General features: G+C 46.9%; 1 protein-coding gene across 2 annotated transcripts in view; it reads left to right on the top strand.

The window, feature by feature from the left end:
* Positions 1-567: 567 nt before the first annotated feature.
* Positions 568-21420, top strand: part of RIPOR2 (RHO family interacting cell polarization regulator 2) — a 118901-nt gene continuing 98048 nt past the window's right edge. The window contains exons 1-2 of one of the 2 annotated variants that reach the window (XM_047103111.1): positions 641-730; positions 17409-17574. Coding sequence is in view for 1 of the 2 variants with exons in the window: in XM_047103107.1 (XP_046959063.1) it covers positions 670-730 (61 nt within the window). In the remaining variant the exon portion in view is untranslated. Of the gene's footprint in view, positions 731-17408; positions 17575-21420 lie in introns of both variants that reach the window. The other variant, XM_047103107.1, reaches the window with a different exon arrangement.

Raw genomic sequence — 21420 nt, 5'->3', positions numbered from 1 at the left:
TTCGAACCAAACTAGTTCTCTGTTGCTTGACCATAGATTGAATTGAGCCGCTAAGAGCCCAGATGTGTGCTGAGCTGGGCTGGAACAGAGTTTCTCAGCCCCAAAGGCAAGAGGTTTGCAAAAAGGAAAAAGGCAACTTCTTCGGAGTGAAACCGAGGCTGGTCCCTGCAGGTGCCTCTTTGGTGCAGCGCAGCGGCTTTTGCTTTCAGATAAATTGTCACTGAAGCAAAACCAAGATATGAGAAACGTGAACCCCGTCTCTTTCAACACGACCCATTGTGTTCAAATTCATAAGTACGAAAGCTGAAAGCTCACCTTCCTCCTTAAGAAAATATGAAAGTTGTCGCTCTGAAGGAATCCATTGCGCTCAGCCTTTAAGTTCTATCTGTGTTCAGACCCAACCGGATCTGCAGCCCCCTTCCAAAAGAAGTTCTTTCTTCTAGGGGGGCTGGGGGGGGGTGAGAATTACCCCACCTGGCATGCAGGCTTGGAAAGGCTCAGGGAGCCTATTCATATGAATGAAGCTGCTTTCGGAGGGCAGATGCGGAAGCTGCCTTCCCTGAGGGCTTCTGCAACCCTCAGAGAGGAACTTGCCCCTGCGCACTGTGGTGGCGGGAACGGTCCTGGCTGCACACCTGCCGTCACCCGCTGACTGCCGCCCTCTCCAAGATGCAGTATCTGGACCCCGAGGAGCTCCCGGGCGAGGAAGAGGATGACATTTTTGGTGAAGGTAAACGTCTTTCTGGCAGGAACCATTCCGGTCTACTTTGCTTCGCTTTGGAACTTTTGCCCAGCTTGGGTACTTTGAAAGCATCCTGGTGGTTGTGGATATCATCTGGGCACCAGTGAATACCAGGCAAAGCAGGAGATGAGGGAGTTGAATGGTTCCTCCAGATGTCTTGTTTTTGGAAGTCATGACTAAATAAAGGTTTAGTTTAGGGAAGAAGGTAGTATTAGATTATGTCTCTTGTCCCTCTTCTGTGCTAACACCTTAAGGGACAGCTGTCATGGTGCTTTGCACCCAGCAGAGCTGCTAAGGTAGCAGCTGGACAAGTGGACCAGGGATGGTTGTCCATGCTACCATATTGCTTTGATCTGCACTCGCTGCCTCTCCCCCTTCTCCCTTTCCCCTTGGATCATTTTCTCTTCCTCAGACACATTTGGCACCCCAGGTGTCGATGCCCTCTTCCTCTTCTTCCAGGCTGGGATGCTAGCTTCTAATACCCACTGGTACCATATGGGTCTCCCCTCTTACTTCATGGCTCTTCCACGAGCAGACCTGTAGGGTGGGGGTTTGGCTGTAAGGGTTGTGATTTTCGTTAGCCAATCTAGTAACCTACAGGTGTCTTGTTCAAATGCTACCAATGATATGGGCCACAGGTGAGAGCTTTTCTAGAATTTGAAATAGTCGAAATAAATGGTAATGTGGACTCGGGGACACTCTGAGTGCTTCAGTGTATCTTTCTGTTATTTTTCTCTGGCCTCAGAAATATTTAAAATCCTGATGGGAATTGCATCATAACTGAAATCGGGTTTAAGAATACCAGCTCAAGCTTCGTTGGTGCTTGCCAAACTCAGTCCGTTGCTTTACTTTGATGACAGCTATTTAGAGCCACTTGAACTTTGGCCTCAGATATTTACTCCCATCAGGACTTATAAAAAGGCTCACAACTAGGAAAATAAACCTAGACTGGACAATCTGGTCATTTTTCACCCAGCCCCCAAAACGCCCAGGCCACATTTCCTTCCCGGAAAGGGAGGCTTTTGCGGGTAACTGTGGTGCTAATGAGCGCCATCTATAGTCCAATGCGCTGCACTACAGTTTATGTGTGCCCCCCCCCCCCCCCCCCCCCAGGGAGGGCTGAGATGTCAGTACAGCAGGGCTTGGTGACCTGTAGGAGCTCTCCCACAAATATGCAGGGTTATTAAGGTGAGTTCTTCAGCCTCAACAAGCATGGTGAAGAGTCAGGTTGGGAGTCAGGATTCAGATTGAAATTCTCATTTGCCATGAACTACTTTTGTGGTTTACACAAGTCCTTTAACTTGCTACACCGAACCTCAGTTTCCTCAGTGGTAAAATGGCACAGTACTAGCTACTGGGTTGTAGACCATCTTCAAAATAGGTTCATAATGTTTGCATTGCACTTCACCTGTGATATGCTTTATACTTTCTGGGCTCAATTTCTCACCTAACTTCATCTCCAAAGATGAGAGAAAGAATGCTTCTAACTCCAACGTCCGGTGTTATTTTTATTCAGTACTCCAAGCTATGGCTCATGTTGGCCAGTTTATGCGAGCGTTTGTCTGGCGGGTGACTCATTTAAGCAAGTTCTGTTGGGAGTGACAGTCAACAGGGGGCCCAGCTGTTTAGTTAAACCGCCTGGCTTCTGCCACTTGAATCACTCTGTGACTTTGAGCAGGTTACTTCATCGCTCTGTGCCTCAGTTTACTCACTGATAAAATGGAATACAGGGGCACCTGGGTGGCTGAGTCAGTTAAGCGTCCGACTTCAGCTCAGGTCATGATCTCAACGGTTCGTGGGTTTGAGCTCCACGTCAGGCTCTGTGCTGACAGCTCGGAGCCTGGAGCCTGCTTCGAATTCTGTGTTTCCCTCTCTCTCTGCCTCTCCCCCGCTCATACTCTGTCTGTCTGTCTCTGTCTCGCTCTCTCAAAAAATAAACATAAAAAAATTTTTTAGTGGAGTACAAACCTCACAGCCAGTTACAGGGAAGTGCTTGGAATAGCGCCCACAACATAGTAAGTACTCAGTAAATACTCGTTCCTACTATGTAGTCACAAAAATGGGTTTATAGAGAGGCTACAAGGTGATGTAGAACAGTTTTTGTACACGTTGGGTCAGCCTAAGACTTATTTATAGAACTCAGTTTATACAAAGTAGGGAGAGAGCCCAGATGTCCATCAACTGATGGACAGATAAAGAAGATGTGGTAGCCATCTATAGTGGAATACTACTTGGCCATCAAAAAGGACGAAATCCTGCCATTTGCAACAATGTGGGTGGAACTAGAATGTATTATGCTAAGCAAAATACATCAGTCAGAGAAAGACAAATATCATATGATTTCACTCACATGTGGAATTTAAGAAACAAAACAGATGAACATAGGGAAAGGGAAGGAAAAGTAAGATAAAAACAGGGAGACAAACCATAAGAGACTCTTACATACAGAGAACAAACTGAGGGTTTCTGGTGGGAGGTGGGGGGATGGGCTAGAAGGGTGACGGGTATTGAGTAGGGCACTTGTTGGGATGAGCACTGGGTGCTGTATGGAAGTGATGGCTCACTAAATTCTCCTCCTGAAATCAGTATTACAGTACGTGTTAACTAACTTGGATTTAATTTAAAAAAAAAGAACTTCAGCCTATAAGCAACTTGTCAGAGGTTATGATATGGTGAAAACACATCAGGCAGGTTGCTAGGAGCTCGCCTGGAGCTCTGCCCCTGCCGTCACAGGCGTGTGGGGTCCTGGACATCATTTCATCTCTTTGAGTCTTACCTTTCATCTGAAACAAGAGGGCCGATGACACATCCTGTAAGATTTCGGTTTTAAAAATCCCAGCATTCTATCGCTCAATCTTCTCTGCACAGCGGCATACATCTACCTAGAAGAATTCATGTTTGGTCTGTTTCACCCAAGCTTTTGGCTCATTTAGCCTGCCTACGAAAGCAGAAAGCTTTCGGTACAATGAGTTTTCTCTAACATAACGGAAGGAAAATGCCCAGGAGCTCGTTACTAAGGCAACCATATTTCCTTGCAATGGACACATGTTTAAAGAACCCTTTCCCCCTAAAGGGACACAAATTTAGAATTTAGGTCCACTTGCTTAAAAGTATATATAAATCCATTTAGATTTATGGACCTGGGCAAAAAAAAAAAAAAAAATGAGTCATGCTCACAATATTTTTTTAACTGCCTTTCTGAAATCCTGTTTGCTTCAGCTATTGTTTTCTGTGGTTAAAGAAGATGTTAAGGTTCACAGAAGTGAGAAGCATTGGTGTATAATTCTGTTCTGTTCTAGGGGAGAGTTGCAAATGGTTAGCGAGAGAGAGAAGCAGTAATCTACCTACCCTCCAGAAACCCCAATATTTCTACAATATTTCTATATTTACTCCTCTCTCTCTCTCTCTCTCACACACACACACACACACACAATGCCTCAGGTTGGTTTTCCGAATAACCCCAACACCATCCTGCCTTTTAGAAAATGGTTACTACCAGGTAGACTTTGTTCTTTCTTGGGGGGAAATGATTGATTTGATTACCAAGGTATTGAAAAAATCAGTCAGTGGAATCACATGCTCTTTTCCCGTCATTATTTCAAACTTATCAAATTAAAGGGCTTCATCTGTTTTGTCACTGTGCCTTCTTGACAGTTAGGCTGGTGTATGTTAGTAGAACCTAGCTGGATGGATAATAGTCATGATAACTCTAGCAATTATGGTGGTGATAATAGTAATAACAGAAAAAAGAAAAAAGCCTCGTGCACAATGGAGGCCCTTGGCCAGCTTTCAGGAACAGAACGGAATTCGCGTGTGGGAGGAAACAGTTCCCCAGGTGGTGGTCAGTGGCTGGTTCAGCAGCCGAAATTATTCCTTGGCCCAAGTTAAAGCTGTAGCTGCCGTTTTCCTCAGAACCACAAGTCACTGCCCTGTTTTCAGCCCTGCTCAATAATCTGCCGTCAAGTGCAATGGATAGAATAATGACACACCACGGGGTCTCAGTTACGCGTGCAAAATATTTCTCAGGCTCCTTTTTCCCAGGACACTCACATGCCTCATAAGATCTTGCTTCTAGAAAAACCGCAGGGAACGGCAAAGCTTTTGCCAGACCTTCAAATGTTCTTCGGAGCTGGAACAAGGCAGCATAGCATGAGAAAATTTCCCATCCTGGATCACTGTGTCTAAGAAAGCTCTCAACCTTCCCAAAGGAGGGGACCCCTCCCAGATGCAGATGAGCTGACAGAAGAGAGAGCACTCATTTTTTTAAAATTTCTTCTAGAGAGCATGAGCAGGGGAGGGGCAGGGAGGGGCAGAGAGAGAGGAGGACAGAGGATCCGAAGCAGGCTGTGCATGGTCAGCACAGAGCCCGATGCGGGGCTCGAACTCATGAACCCGGAGATCACGACCTGAGCCAAAGTCAGTCACTCGACTGACTGAGTCACCCAGGCACCCCTAGCTGTCTGTTGCTCTTAAGCAGACCAGCAGATATTTAAGAAGCAGTACCACTCACTTTGAACCAAACCTCTCTCGTTTCCCCAAGCCAAGTCAATTAGCACATTTTCCCTTTCAAAAGGCATTGCAGCTTTAGAGAGAGCAAGAAAACAAAAGATTTATCGAAGAAAAAGAAAACAAGAACCGAAAGCAGAGCGGATGCTGACTCTCTGTCTTTACTGCTTACGAAGCCAAGGTAGATACTTTTTAATAGGTCGACAACAACGCAGTCTATTCTAATCTGGCATATTTGGATGTTGTTTACTGAATCACATGTGCCCTTTCTAAGATTAAGAGAAAGAAGAAAGGAAGAAGAGATTCAATTCCCAATACGTACAAAAGCAATAAACCCTAAAAGTTCAGTCTGGTGAAGTCATGCCCTCTGTGGAAAAAGTCTTAAGAGATGGAACATAAAAATACGAACATAAAGATAGAACGTAAAGATATGCGTCTCGGCCAGGAGGAGGCAGAGCTTTTTGTCTGGTTATGCCACATTTTACGTTGTATAAATATAATCGCTAATCAGCTATGTTGGACCTTCCTCCGAGAGTCCGTACCTGGGGTTCTCATGTGGGATTAGAAAGCGACCAGGAAGAGGTTGCCCTAGTCTCCAGAGTCGAAAACAGCCGGTCACTCTTGGCTGTCGTGATTTGCCAAGTCGGCTTGGGTCAGGTCCCCCTCCTCACGGTCCTGGATAAATGCTTCGCTTGGGAAGTCGTTTTTCCTACGTTGTCACCACCAGCTCCGGAGCCGACACAGACCTCCCCGTGGTAACTCATGCCTCTGTGACCTATGTCTTGGATTATTGCAAAACATTCCCTTCCCATAGATGTCTAGGAAGCTTTCTTTGGTGCCAAATGGATGGTGTCATTTCAGGGACAAACGAAAATAGCACCTCGCACGAAAGCTATGCAGGCTGTTTTAACCACATGTCCACCCCCCCCCACCCTTGATTTATGGTCTCGAGTGACCTCAGAGTGACCTATTTAGATCAGGCCAAAGCCAAAGGGGCCCAATGGCACAAATAAAGCATTTTAAATGCTTATCTAATATCTTTATGAGGCAGCCAGCCAAGTCTTTTTAGGAATGGTATAAGATATGCTCACGTATATCTTTTATAGGACATGAGAGCGAAACGTTATGAGCATACCCGTTGTCTGTGTAGCCAAAAAAAAAAAAAAAAATGCTTTGAAGCAAAGGAATGTGTAGTTATTATGGCCAAAACAGTGAAATAAATTGGTAGTATTGCCCTCCCTCCTTGATAGAAGTCACTTGACTTACTCAAGTCAACATGTTCACTAGAGATGTGGTTTCTCCAGTTAAGTATTCCTCACGTGTTTTATTGTGCTCAGCGAGTGTCCGCTCATTCAACTTCTCATTTATTTTTGGACGGCTACATTTTGCCTATTGATTGTTTGCAGGCAGCTGTGATGTTGAACAAAGATGTTTATGATTCAGTGGATTTCAGAAGAGGTTTTACAGAAGGAAGAGGTATTCGCTGAGTCAAATTGCAATGACTATCTCAGCTACCAGGACAGAGAAGAGTTAGAGAGGAAGGGGGAAAAAAAAATAGTGACCGGTCTCAGCAAGCAAGAAAATGGAGAAAAGAAAATGAAACCAAACGCGCAGGTGCCGGTGGGATGTTGGCCTATTCAGTACGTTCCAGGCTGTACTGGGGGCTGGTTTCTGGGGAGGCTGAAACGTGGGTGTACCTGACTGAGTGTGAGGGTGATGATTCGACAGCATGTGTCCAACCTGGAGTGAAGGAGGCATCTGATGAGAATCTGAAGTGTTCGATCCTTGTTGGCAGATACACCAGGTTATTTAAGCTGAAAAAACCCCTTTGTGCTGTGTAGACAGAACATATCTCATCCAGCGTCTAGAACTTCCCTTCTAGGAAAAAGAACAATCTACTTGATCAAGTTTAGATATTTTTAAGAGAAAGATTTTGACCCATGCCGGGACAGCAAAGGGCGGGAATAAAGGCCAGTTTTACTATGGAGGGCAAATTAATAACTTCTGTCAGTATCTCTCACACGTGGACTTTCCACATCTTACACTTTTTCATGCTTTACCTCGCTGAGCAAACGCTTCAGGCAGAAGACACTTAAAGGTCAGTGATGGATTCAAAGTAAGAATCGCGGGCCTTGAAATATAAAAGTGAGAAAAATGTAAACTTTCGGAGGCATGAGATGTCTGTTTTCCCAATTGAGGGAGGAAAAAAAAAAAAAGAACGCTGTCAACTTTGTAAAGATTTTCAGTAATAGATAACCTAGCAGACAGAGAAGACATCTTGAGGGTGTTTTATCTTCTGCTGTATTAGGAGTTGTAATCCTAGGAAATGAACATTTCTAAATAGAAGAAAGAACAAGATGCCGTCTTCTCAAAAGCGATGAGATTATGGTGCCATCTTCTCATTGCAGTGTTTTCCTTCTTAGTCTTTGTATCACTGGGGTTAAAAGTTTAAATATATATACTTTACAACTCAAACAGCAACAGGGGAAAACCAGCCGGGCCCTTCTCCCTCTTGACTTCATTCTAAACCATCCATTCAGTATTAAGATGTAATGAGCTAAGAAACAGGAAGAAAGTAACTTGACTTTTAGATCACAGTTTGAGTCAGCTGGCTGAGCAGTTGAATTTAATTTTTTTCTCTGTAAATTGGCATTCAGGAAACTCTGAGAAAGAGAAAATATGAAAATATTTTCCGTGGTGGGATTTTTCTTCCTATCTGTAACAGCACAATGAACTGATAGATGGTATTTGAAGAAAAGTATGTCCAAGAATCAAATATGCAGACGTGATTTGTGGAAGGCACTTTTAACCACTTTCAGATAAATTATATGACTGAAATATTAGGAAAAACACACCCTTCTCCTTCAGCTTCTGGTGGATATAGTGAGGGGTACCAAGGATGTCTTTGGAGTGGGACACGTTCAGCTCCCTTTTAATCTCCATTGGTATCCCTAAAAACTGAAACTTAAGTTCAAATTCTAAGTCTTGAAAAGCACGATGAAAAATCTTTTTCAGAAAACATGGCTATTTTGAAGGATCTAAACTCCGTGTGTAAAACTGTATGCTTGCCCTGCAAACAGCTTCTAGCAGGGGGCCAAACCCCTTTTCTGGCCATATTGCTATATTAAGTACTTTGCTTAGAATTTGAAGCCACCATTATTTTTAAATCTTTGGTTATTACTATTCAGACTTCAAAACTGAGGGCAGGTAGCATAGTAGAAAGAGCAAAATTTTTGGACTCAAGAGATCTATTTCCATTTACTAGTAGTTTGACTTTAGGAAAGTTACCTAACCGTTCGGAAGCTTCATTTACCTTCTTCCACACGGGGATGATGATAATAATGGTGATAAGGATGATGTTGGGGTGATGATGGTGATGGTGATAGTGATGGTCATGGTGATGATGATGGTCATCATGATGGTGATGATGATGGTGGTGGTGATGACCGTGGCAGCCACGGTGGTGGTCTTGGTGATGATGATGATGGTAATGGTCACCTCCAGGGAAAATTGCTGTGAAGTTAAAGGAGATAATGTATGAGGTAATGGAAACCATTAAGGGCTTACTATGTAAATGTCAGTTATTATCGAACTGATGCCCCAGCCTCCCAGGTCTATGCAATTCCCTTCTTCTCCTACTGCCTGTGATCAACAAAGACACAAGCTGATGAGAGCAGAGTTATTTAGACAGTGCATTTCAAATGCTTCCCTGGGAATACAAAGGTGCGTCTGGCTCATGAATTAACAAGCCTGGCTGCTTTCTGATCTCCACCGTGTAACCAAGGCAGAACTCAGAATAACCCCATCATTTGGCACAGAATAAGTATGTGACTTCCTACCCATTTTGTTTATTGTTAGCCAGTCTGGTCTCCCTCTGAAAATTCTTTAAGTATTAAAGAGTAGTATACGCTACGGCAGTTTTCTTGTGGAGAGAGTCCCCTTGCCTTGGCCAGGAATTCTGGACATCAGAAATCATGTCTCTACCAGTATTTATTATAATATACAGTCTCTATTTCCCGGATAAATATTTACTTGCAGTAAACATAGCACACTGTCTCCCCCATCTCAGTAATCTTAGAAAGGCTAGGCTCTCTTTATTTGTTAAAACATTTCTAATTTAAGGATAACATCCATTGGAATTTGAATTACATACATGTTACAATATTTCAGGATAGCAATTAAATGAAGCTTCTACAACATCCCTTCTAGTGGCGTTTTGTTTGGTTCTTATTTCCATTGCTTTTTAAAATAGTTTCTTTCGTTCTTTTTTTTTTTTTGAGAGAGAGAGTGTGTGTGTGTGTATGTGTGTGTGTGTATACACCCAAGAAGGGGAGGGACAGAGATAGAGAATCCTAAGCAGGCTCTATGTTGTCAGCACAGAGCCCGATGTGGGGCTCGAAACTACAAAACCAAGAGATCGTGACCAGAGCCGAAACCAAGCGTCAGACACTTAACTGACTGAGCCACCTAGGCGCCCCTAAAATATTTTCAATGATAAAACCTCCTGGAAGAAACTGTGGTGATCTCTTTGTGTATATTTTTTTTCATAAATATGTGAATGTGCACACACATGCACAGGAGAACAAATGTTAGCTCGGTTGCTCAATAATCATTCTACATGGGTTAGAGAACAATTAATACGATCAACCTGCTGTGAACTCATCAACAAATGTTGATTGAGCACCACTCACTGAAAGTTATGACCAGTGCACATAACTGATCCTTGAGGGCAGAAACTGTACCCGCTGTGGCAGGGTAGACTAGTGATGGGTCAACTCAGATCCTCCCCACTCCTGGAGAGACAGATGATGGTGGGTCAAGAGCATCGTCATCTGCATGAGAAAGGAAACACATTCTGTTATTTACAACACAGGCTACAGCAAAGAGGAGAGGACAAAGCCCCATGCATCTTCCTAACACTCATGATACTTCAGAAAGACAGGTGCTTACGCCTTTACAACCTACTAGGCAACGCTGAGAACCGCACGCAGTGAGTCAGTGGCTCTCCACCCCATCTTGACCTACTCAGAAGTCAAGTCAACCAAACTACAGCCTGCAGGCTACTCCCAGCCCGCTGCCTGTTTCTGCGCACAGCCTCCAAGAAAAGAATGGTTTTTACAGAAGAACATTTGCAATTGAGTTGATGATGGGGAGCACTAAACACTGAACTCCAATTAGGTGAAATGTTAACCCAAAGAGGAAGAATTCCATTCTTCTCCTAAGCAGACCAGTATTGCAAAACAAAAAAAAAGTACTCAATTATTACATTTTAAATTTTGTCGATAAAAATATGTGATAATTTTGTTTTCTCTCATTATATGGTGGAGGTATCTACATAATTTCCTTGTTTTTACCTCTTGACTCACAAAGCCTAAAATATTTGCTGTATGGCTCTTCATAGAAAAAGCCAATGTTACCAAAATTCCAAATCATGTTGCCTCTTGAGGTCATTGATTTCTTAACTGTGTCTCCCACCAGCTCTTCCCTTTTCACATGTACTGGGAAGGTCTTAGCATTTTTAAACCCCCATTTAAGAGGAGCTCTATTCCCCTTTTATTGCTTTAAATATTCCTTTTAAGAGAATATATGTCAGCATATGACACTGCTCTGTAACACCAACTGGAAGGATGATTAAAAATCTGTGGTCCAAGGCAGTCACAGACAGGGTGCCCTGGTTGGGGAGGCCAGAGAAGGCAATACCACTCAAGCAGGAGACACAGTGGGACTAGGGACATGTTCTCCCAGCCCATTGTTGAATGAGGTGAAAGAAAGTAGCACACAGGGGGTGTCCAGGGTCCTTTCCACTTATTTTTTTTAATGTTTATTTACTTTTGAGAGAGGGACAGAGTGCGAGTGGGGGAGGGGCAGAGAGAGGGAGATACAAAATCTGAAGCAGGCTCTGGGCTCCGAACCGTCAGCACAGAGCCCTACACGGGGCTCAAACTCACCAACCATGAGATCGTGACCTGAGCAAAAGTCAGATGCTTAACGGACTGAGCCACCCAGGCACCCCGGGTCCTTTCCACCTATATACCTCTGCATCACTTCAAGGGACTTTTCTCCCCATTTGACTCTTTGGGTTCACATGTGTCCAAGGTCTGGAACCCTTGGGAACTCCTGGTAAGGAACAACTGATGTGTGAGCATGACTCCAGTCCTATTCTCAGCTCTTCCCCCCACATCACCCCAAGTCTCCCAGTTCATCATGGGCGGAATCACTCAAAGAAATCACTAGTGGAAATACATTACCTTGGCATGAGAAGATTACATGGGATTAGCAGAGCTTTGATCATCCCAAAACAGTGCTGGCTCTTGTCCACGGCCTTTTGTCTGTAATGCAGACCAGTGTGTGTCCACTTAGGCTACATGTTAATTGGAGGACAAGGAAGCCTTTTCAAAACGGGCATGAAGGAGTGAGGGAAAAGCACCACCCCACACACTTATGCACATTTAGTGGGACCACTCGGCTCCTGGTTGCTAAGCATGAGAAGCAGCAGGAATATTTAGCTCTACTGGGCAGCGTTGAGTAGTTCTAACTTGCTGGAAGGGAAAATATCTTGTTGTTAAAAACAGTCAAGGAGCCATTGTCCGCTGTTGGTGAGAACGTAAAATGGTGCAGCCGCTATGGAACACAGTATGGCGGCTCCTCAAAAAATGACAATTATCAGATGATCCAGAAATTCCACTTCTGGGTACACCTCCAAAAGAGTTGAAAAGCAGGGTTGTGAAGAGATATTTGCACACTCAAGTTCATAGCAGCATTATTCACGATAGTCAAAAGGTGCAAGCCACCCAAATGTCCATTGACGGCTGAATGGGCAAACAAAATGTGGTCTATATGCACTGGAATATTATTCAGTCATAAAAAAGGAGGAGATTCTGAAATAGGCTGTAACATAGATGACCCTGAGGTCATTAGCTAGGTGAAAGAAGCCAGTTACAAAAATAAAATAACACCCCACCAAACACTGTATGAGTCCACTTATATGATCTAAAATAGTCAAATTTCTGGAAACAGAAAATGCAAGGGTGGTAGCCAAGGGCAGGGAAGGGGGGATCGGGGGTTGTTTAAGGGTAGAGTTTCAGTTTTGCAGGATGAAGAGAGCTCTGGAGAAGGGTGGCAGAAAGCGCGAACGTATTCCATATTACTGAGCTGTACCCTTCATTATTAAGATGGTTAGTCTTCTGTGTATTTTACCACATGTATATATCTCCACGTCGTTTTAGAAAAGAGTTAGGAATAGCTACACTAAAACAAACAAACAAGACAGCGAAGTACCAGGTGGTTCCTGAAAGTCTGCAGAACAGTTGCCTTTTCTTGAATCACATAAATTTAACGTAGGGACGGAAGTGCCATGAGAGACAGAAGTGGTTCTGGGGAGCGGATTCTGACCACGGCTGGGCGTACCTGATACAATCCTAGAAAGACTGTGTTCTTCGAAACAAATGTGTAAGAGTCAGGTATGGGAATTCTTTCCACCAATTTCTGCCTGGTTGGGAATCAGTTTTTAGAATCTCTGCGTAAATATATTTTGAGATGAGCACTTCCTGAGGAAGCTCTTGAAAGGAGTCGCAATCATCAGAAGAGGCAGCCCCCCTCAGGAGGTTATGAACCATGGAGGCGTATAAGATTTACTTTTTTGGCTGTTTAGAGAAAATGTATTGAATGTCTCCCATGTGCTAGGTTCAGTTCTCGTCGGCTCCCGGGCCAGCAGTGAAACATAACAAAGCCCAGCCCTCATGAAGTTGTATTGTAGTGAAAGGCGGCCAGACGCTAGACAAGCAAGGAAAGATAGGATGTGTCAGAGGAGAGAAGCGTTATGAAGAAAAATTGAGTGCCGGCTGAGAAGGATAGAACATGGTGGTCAGGGAGGCCTTTGCTGACAAAGACCCAGAGGCTTCATGAACTGTAGGTCTGTCCCGCACTTCTGGGGCAGAGTGTTCTAGGAGGAGCCGGGGGCGGCGTGGCTGCAGCAAAACGTGCAGGAGCAGAGAGCAGCGGAAGATGAGATCCAGGGGTGGCCGGTGGGGGGTGGAGGGGGGGGGTTCCGGCCCTTGTAAAGTCCTCCAGGCCCTTGTAAGGGTGGGGATGGAAGGCTTTAGAGGGTGTTGAGCAAAGTGCCATAATCTGATTTGCGTTTCAAAAGGATCATTCTGACTGTTGTCTTGAAAATAAAGGTGAGGGCTTGGAGGGCAAAGGCAGGGAGGCCACTTGGGAGACTTGAGATATTCCAGAAGAGAGCTGACGGGGCCCTTCCCAGGCCTGACACTAATTCTGGAGGTGAGGGGCGGGGGGGGGGGGGGGGGGGGAGTTGCCGAGGATAACTCCAAGGCTTTGGCCCAAGCATCTGGAAGGATCACCGGGCTCTTTACTCAGAGGAGGAAGGCTGCCGGAGGAGGGGGCTTGGAGGTGCGGAAGAGCAGGCCATGGCCGGGGTTCGGGAGCCCAGTTCGGGACAGTGACGTTCATGGTGGCTGACTTGACGAAGTCCCACTCCAAGGCCCCAGGATAGTGGGCACTCAGGAAACATCTGTGGCACCGTTGACGATAGAGCGGCATATGCATAACTGACAGTTACTCACAGACACATCTCTAGTTTAAGAGGACCCTATACAGGCTGTTCCATAAAACCAGGAGTTCAAGAACGCAATACGAGGTGTTTACAAACACGAAAGGGAGATTAAAAGGCAGATCAGAGGGGAAGGGCTGGGTGGTCAGGGCAGACTTCTTGCAGGTGCGTATTTGAAGGCGAGAGCTTGATGCCCTTGCGAAGCTGACAGTCGTGGAGGCGCGTCCAAACGTGGCCCCTGACATTGGGTGCTACGCTTACCAAGTGAAACGCTTGCATTTCTCTCCGTCTTGCTCCGAGGCTACACATGCATAGAATCTCTGCCGGAGGAGACCTGAAGAGATTTCCAGTCTATCTTCCTAACAGAAGGCAGACGAGGGGTCAATCCCACTGCTAAACTCCTCTCTTCTTTCCCTTCCCCAAGGAGATTTATCAGCTTTTCTCAGTGACACATCCATTTCTCAGTCAAGAGCTAGCAACCAGCGCAATCGCTTTTATTTGCAGTCAAATCCCCCAAGCTACATGTTCAACCGCTTCTCTTTGTTCTAATCCTGGGGGGAAATGTTCTTCCTCCTGTAACATATTCTGTGGTATCCTCAAAAACCATGAAAGGAACGCATCAACACATGAGCAACTCTCCAAACACTCAAATACCCGGTCAAATATTTGGACTCCAGCAGGCACTTGAGCAGAATGACACATCTATGCCAACAAGAGGGCAAGTGTATTCTGAGCAGCAAAGAGGCCCAAATGTCTGTGAATTCGGACCTGAAACGCAGGGGCACGCAGCCACAGCTGTTGACCTTGAATTCCCACCCGGGGCCGAGAGGCACTCCTCAGACAGGCCTGTGCACGTACATTCACGCTTCTAAAACCTGCTGGTGCCCAGCGGTTACGTCCTCCTTCTGACTTGGCCACCGTCTTGGGCGCAAAGAACAAACACGAGCCCGTGTTCACATTGCTTTTCCCCAAGGAGCCCCTTGAGGCTCACGGAGAAAGTGTCGGCGCAGGAAGAGGCTGAACAAAGCCTTCCACCCCCACCCCGCACCCCGGGCACCCCAGCCTGCCTGCAGATAGCTGTTTCAGCCTCTTCGCGCTGCCGCTAATGAACGTCACCAGGATTTGATGAAAGATATGTAACGGGGGGGGGGGGGGGTTGCTTGGAGAAGCCACTTTCTCTGGAGATTTGCTTAAACCTAAGCGCTCGGATTTGCTGCCATCGCCGCGAAATCTTCGCCTCCAGCAGCCTGAGTGTGAATGACCTATTTTGAACGTGGCAGCCAATTACACTTTGGCGGCGTGAATAATTTATTCGGTTCAAGAGCACTGTCAACGGAGGGACATTGCAGCAGCCTTGCTGCCTGGCTAATTATGGAGGGGGACAGCGCTCTGTCCTGGCGTCACAGCCCCCATCCACAGCCGCTGGAGCCGTGGATTGAGTGTGAGCAAAGAAGGGAAGCGGGGACACGGGGCCAGGCCGGATTCCTGCTGCCAAAGAAGGTTCTATGGGTTGGCCAGCTGTGCCTGGGGAGTCGGATTTCCACTCTCACCTCTGCAAGATGAAACCGGGTGGGGGGTGGAGGATGATCCTGATTTTGGGTAAAATGTGCGTTGGGGTGGGGGGTGTAGTCTGTGAAACGGTGACGTAGGAAGGACAGAGGCGTGGACCCGGAAGCTAGCAAGGGTGGCGAATGGTTTCCAGGCCTGGAGGAAGGAACACAGGCCTTCCCGCCCGGCAGCTGGGAACCCACGAGCGGGGTCTAGAGCACCTGCCTGGTCCTCGGGGTTTTCTCCTGCGTCCCCCGCTGTCCCACACGCTGCAGCTCGCTCTACCAGCGCTCCAGGAGTGGTGACCGCTCGCTTCAGCTCACAGGGACCTGGTTCAGACCGAACTGGACTCCCAGGTAATGTCCGTGATAATGGTGAGGCTTTACAGAGCGTTCAGTAACGTGGCTTCCCGGCCTGTGCTGCCTCCTGAAGTCCCCTCCTGACGTCAACAGTCTCGCTCTTCAAATCAGGGAGGGACTGACGTCTGGGAAGGTGTTTTGCATAACTGGGGCGGTAAGAAGGAAAGGGATTGAACAGGGTCTTGTGCAACAGTGGCCTAAAATGGAAAGGGACATGAAAACAACTAAACGAGTGATCTGCAGAAGGAAGAATTTGAGGGGTGCCTGGGTGGGTCAGTTGGTTAAGCGGCTGACTCCTGTTTTGGGCTTAGGTCATCACCTCATGGTTTGTGGGTTCCAGCCCCGTCTCTGTCAATGCAGAGCCTGCTTGGGATAGGTATTTACCTATTTACAATAGGTAAATAAGTAAATCACCTTGGAGAACCTTAAGGACAAACCTCTTCTTTTATGGCTCCCCTGCTAATGAGGAAAAGGGGGCAGATTTACTATAAAGTGAGTCCATTTAGAACCCTCAAGAAAGCTCCCATATCAAACGCCTAGCATTATGTCTACACATATGTGCTGATGGTTTCCAATCACTTCTGCAGCCATTTTAAAATTATTTTATAGTTTAACATCTTTGTGCAATAACATTTAGTGAATTAAATGTATACTGTTTACCTTCAGTGTTAAAGTATTTGTGGCTCTAGGAATTTGCAAAGTTAACATTCTGCCAAAATGTTGGTCAGGGTAGATCAGAGCTTCTCAATATGCGGTCTGAGGACCCCTAATGTTTCCCAACACTCTTTCATAAGCTCCCTAAGGTCCTCCGTAATTTTTTTTTAAGTAGGCTCCACACCCAACGTGGGGCTTGAACTCATGTCCCTGAGAGATCAAGAGTCAGATGCTTTACCTACTGAGCCAGCCAGGCACCACTCTCAATAATTTTGTTAAACGTAAAGGGATTTGGCCTAGATTATGTTATGTGCACACACACACACACGTGTGTGTGTGTGTGTGTATACATACATATACATATATGTATATAGCTCACATATACATACATATTATGTAAAGTATAAAATGACTAGTCTAGATTATGTTATTGTGTAATAGGTCCTGAGACCAAAAAATTGGTAACTGCTGGTCCAAATGGTATTATAACGGGGGCGTCTGGGTGGCTCAGTCAGTTAAGCGTCTGACTTTGGCTCCGTTCATGATCTCATGTTCATGGGTTCGAGCCCCACATCCTGCTGTGTGCTGACAGCCTGGAGCCTGCTTCAGTTCTCTGTCTCTCTCTCCACCCCTCCCCCACTCATGCTCTGTCTCTGTGTCCCTCTCAAAAATGAAATAAATATTTTTAAAAAATTTTTAATCCAAATGATATTACAGCAGAGAATTACGTCCCGCTGTAACATAATGTCTGAGCATCTAATCTCAAATTTCTGGATAGAAGGGGATTGTTGGCTACATTTAGGGCACATTTTGTTTCTTGCCGGGAAACATTCTGCTCACTACCTCCTACCCACATCGCCTTCCAGGTCACCTGGTGTGGAAGCTAGAGGCAGGGGTGGAGGTGGGTGGAGGGTCGCGATCAGATGCCCAAGTGCATAGGCCTGATTTCAGCACCCCTGAGACATTCATTCCTGGGACGCACTCAAACGCTAAGGACGTTGGCCAAACACGTTTCCCATTGTGCAAGCAGATACGTGTGACAATGGTGAGGAAACCACAGCCTGAGACGTCTGCTCCCTTGAGAACCTTATCATCAGTACCAGACACGGGCAAAGGAAAATGAGGTCTTGCTCTCCGCAGTTCAGAAAGCAGTCAGCAGGACCCGGCTGTCATCTGTCGAGCTGAAGCGTGCTTCTGTAGGTATAGTTCTGGCATCAATCGATGCGGGCATATTATGCTCTTTTCCGGGGGAAACGGTGACGAAAGCCAGCAGGGCCCATGCTATGCTGTCATTCCGCAGTCGGTGTTTACTGACTGTCCTCTACACCCGTTAATACAAAGCTTCCACTACTGAAAGCAGCACGGTTCCCGACATCAAGGGACATAGGCACTAATGAGGAGAAGCGGACCAAAGATCTGTAATGGAAAGAAATTATGTGCCTGGGTCTGTGCTCACGGGCCACCGTACTTCCAGGAGAATGCAGGGACAGCATGGCGGGCCAGGGAAGGCTCCACGAAGGAGGCGGTGTGTGAACGGAGCTTCGTAGGGGAGGCAGGATTTCTAGAGACAAACATCAAAGATCAGAGAAAAAGCGATGGGTGATTCTCAGCAGAGAATTTCCAGGCAGTGGGAAATTCGAGCAAAAACTGTGGCAGCAGAAAATGTCAAATGTCAGAGCCGAAAGGACACTTGGCAATCCCTTCATTCGACAGGTGAGGACACTGAGATTTCAAAGGTCAAGATCTGCCCTGAGCTTTCTGTTGGCAGAACCAAAATAGAACCTAAGCGTCACCAAGTCCGAGACTCTCTACAGGGCTGTTCCTTGGACACAGAGCATAGCTGGAAGAGCCAAACTCAGGGCCAGCAGTGCCCTAAGGGTGGTGGGGCATATTGAAGAAGCTTCTAGAACCACACTATAGTGCCAAGTGCACCGGGCACCTGCTTGGGTCTTATCCAGAACAGTGCCTTCTGAGACAACGGCACCAGAGTTGTCCGTGCGCCTGTTAAAATGACTAAATTGGAGGGGCTCCTGGGTGGTTCAGTCGGTTAAATATCTGACTTTGGCTCAGGTCATGCGTGATCTCACGGCTCATGAGTTTGAGCCCCACAGAGCTTAGAGCCTGCTTCAAATTCTGTCTCTCTCTCTCTCTCTCTCTCTCTCTGCCCCTCCCCCACGCCTGCTCTTTCTCTCAGTCTCTCAAAAATAAATAAACGTTAAAAAAATTTTTTTTAATGACTAAATTGGAACGGGAGAGAGGGTAACTCGAAAATCTGCACTTTAAACTCCTCCCCACAGTGCTTCTCATGCACTTCCTAAGTTAGCAAATGAAAAACAAAAAGGAATACAGAAAGATTGATCAGAGCAGCAAATGAAGAATTCAGCAGATGTGAGCAAGGCAGGGGGTAAGAGAGTTACAGTATAAGGAAGGGGTTCAAGAATCTTAGGGCTGGCAGCCTTCCAAGCCATGATCTGGCCATGCACTTGGGTGGTCGGATGCCTATGGAGGAAGGTCAGAAGAGTAGAGAAGGAATTCCGAAATCAGGATGTTAGATCTGCCGTCCACATGGATACTAAGCACCACATTTATGAAGAGAGTTTAGATCTCACGTGTATCTGGCTACCCCCTGGACCAAGAGGAGAAGCCAAAATGCACTAGCATCATGGGCAGAAGGAATATAGAGGAGTGTAAATGGAGAGGGGTCACTAGACGTCACGGAATCTCCGACACCTTCCATCAGTGTCGCTTCGTGGCCCCAGCGGGTCTCCGGGTGTGCTCCAAGTTCTGTATTAAATATCTGAATCGTTAAGTCCGGAAAATAAGTTGGTTGCCTTTTAGATGCTCCTCTGCTTTCCCTAAGGAACTGTGTGTTTACGAGGATGGACTGATGGCAGAAAGAACCCCCAGGCTGGCTGGGCCAATGCCATTCCCCAACCCAAGCCTGGCTTGAACCAATGCCCATGAAGGAAAAGCGGGATAAAATTCAGTGATTGAAAGAGACCCCTGTCAGTACTGCTGAAGTTCAAACGCCCTGTTTTATGGAACCAGAAATAATCGCTGTTCCCATAGCATCCGTACTCCTTCCTCTCTCATAACACCCACCCCAGTTATTTACAGTGTCCTCATGCCCCGCTCCACAAGATGGGCTACCTTCGTGTCCCCCTCCGTGTCTCCTGCCCTTAGTTGAAACAACAGCTCTCTCTGGTACCTTGGGGTGTTTTCAGTTAGGACTGACATCAGTGGAGGGGAGGGGGGTGTCTGTGTCAAACTCTTTCTCCCCTAGGAGAACCATGTCTCTCCACTGGCAGGAAAGAGTGATGTAAAGTCCCACAACTAGCAGAGTTTTCTCTAATATCCCCACCCCCAGTGCCGGACCAGCTCTGGGAGTCGCTGTGTCCCTGGACGAACTTACAAGGGCTCAACCAAGGAGTCTCTGAATGCTTGCATCAGTGACGTCTTGAGATAGAAGCATCCTGGTTAGGCTATCATAGGGATCCCAGGAAGAAGGAGGTGGTGTTCTAACAGAGAGAGTGGGGAGACAGGGGAAATAACCACCCAGGAATGAACCCTGGAGTGACCACAGCAGGGGCAGTGATTGGAGAGGGAGTGTGAAGGTGGCTGGACTACGCACCGGGAGACCTTGGTCCTGGTGCGGACTCGATCTGGTTATGTGCCCTTGGGCTCTGGGATTCGCACTAGGTACTCCACTAAGGATTGTGTCCTGCTTGTGTAGACCTGTGCTGCCCAGTCCCTCCGTGCCTCTCCCAGTCCCCCTGGCCTCTAGCTCTGAATGTGCCCAGCCCTGCCCCCACCCGCACACCCAAGCCCCAGCAACATACCCAAACCCAAAGGGGGAAACCGGGGTGGGGAGTAGAATGTCCTAGAGCACGCAGAGCGCCAAGTGTGTATCACCTCTGACTGTGAGTAGCAGCCCCACCTTTGTGACCGCCACCATGTTACTTTCTCAGCCTGTCAGAGCATCAGCGTTCTTATCTTTCAAATGGGGACAGTAATAGAAAAAGGAATTGTTGTCGGCTCAAGTGAGACAATGCCGATCCTTCTTTTCATCCTCCGCCCGCTCCCCCCCACCCCCATAAAATTTGTATGACGTCTACAACCGCCCCGTGCCTCATCAGGAAGGCAGGGAGTTGGGAAGGGGGTGTCGTGGACTGGACATTTGTGTTCCCCCAGATTCCCATGTTGAAGCCCTCGCTCCCAGTCTGGCTGTATTTGGAGTAAGGAAGTAGTTGAAGGGAAATAAGGTCGTGAGGGTGGAGCCCGATGCACGAGGACGAGTGTCCTCGTGCAGGAGACACCAGACAGCTCACTGCTGTCTCTGCACACGCACTGAGGAGAGACGGAGGGAGAAGATGGCCTTCAGCAAGTGGGGAAGGGAGTCCTCCCCAGAAACCACATCAGCCAGAACCTTGACCTTGGACTTCCAGCCCCCAGCGCTGTGGGGAAATAAATGTCTGTCCTTTAAGCCCCCCGGTCCGTGGGATTTTGTTACGGCAGCAGGAGCGGACGAGTATGGGGGGGAGATGAGAAGTCTACCATCCCCAAGGGTGGGTATTCGCCCCCCACCGCATAGCCCTATCAGCACCGAGGCTAACTTGCAATAGCTCTTTACCCCTTTCTCCCCAAATTCCTACTGCACCTCTGTGCTCCTCTCCAGGTGTTCTTGTCCAGAGTGAGGTAAATGCAGAAATGTCTGGAAGCATCAGACTCTACACAAATAGCTACAACCCAAGGTACAAGGGGCACTGCATGTCCAGGGATGCTAAGATCTAAGGTGTTGTGACAGTTCTGTGGTGAGGACAGCAGGAAAGGGGGACAAGGGACCCGGGAAAAGCAGAAACAGAGTGGACTGTTTAAACTGAATCTTGATGAGTTTCCCATATGGGGACAGGGGCAAAGATTACAAAGATGGATAGAGGCTGCCGGGGAGGGCGGGGTTCACAAGGGAAATAGAAGGACCCACCAAGAAGAAGGAGTGCTCCAGAATGGGAGGAAGGTACCGAGCTCTTGCCCTGTGCTGGGGA

Source organism: Lynx rufus, unplaced genomic scaffold (assembly GCF_022079265.1).
Source record: "Lynx rufus isolate CCGP_SWC_20201006 ecotype Redwood Valley unplaced genomic scaffold, mLynRuf1.p SCAF_6, whole genome shotgun sequence".
NCBI classification, from domain to species: domain Eukaryota; kingdom Metazoa; phylum Chordata; class Mammalia; order Carnivora; family Felidae; genus Lynx; species Lynx rufus.
Note: the sequence above shows the minus strand (reverse complement) of the source record. Positions and strands in the feature narration are given on the sequence as shown.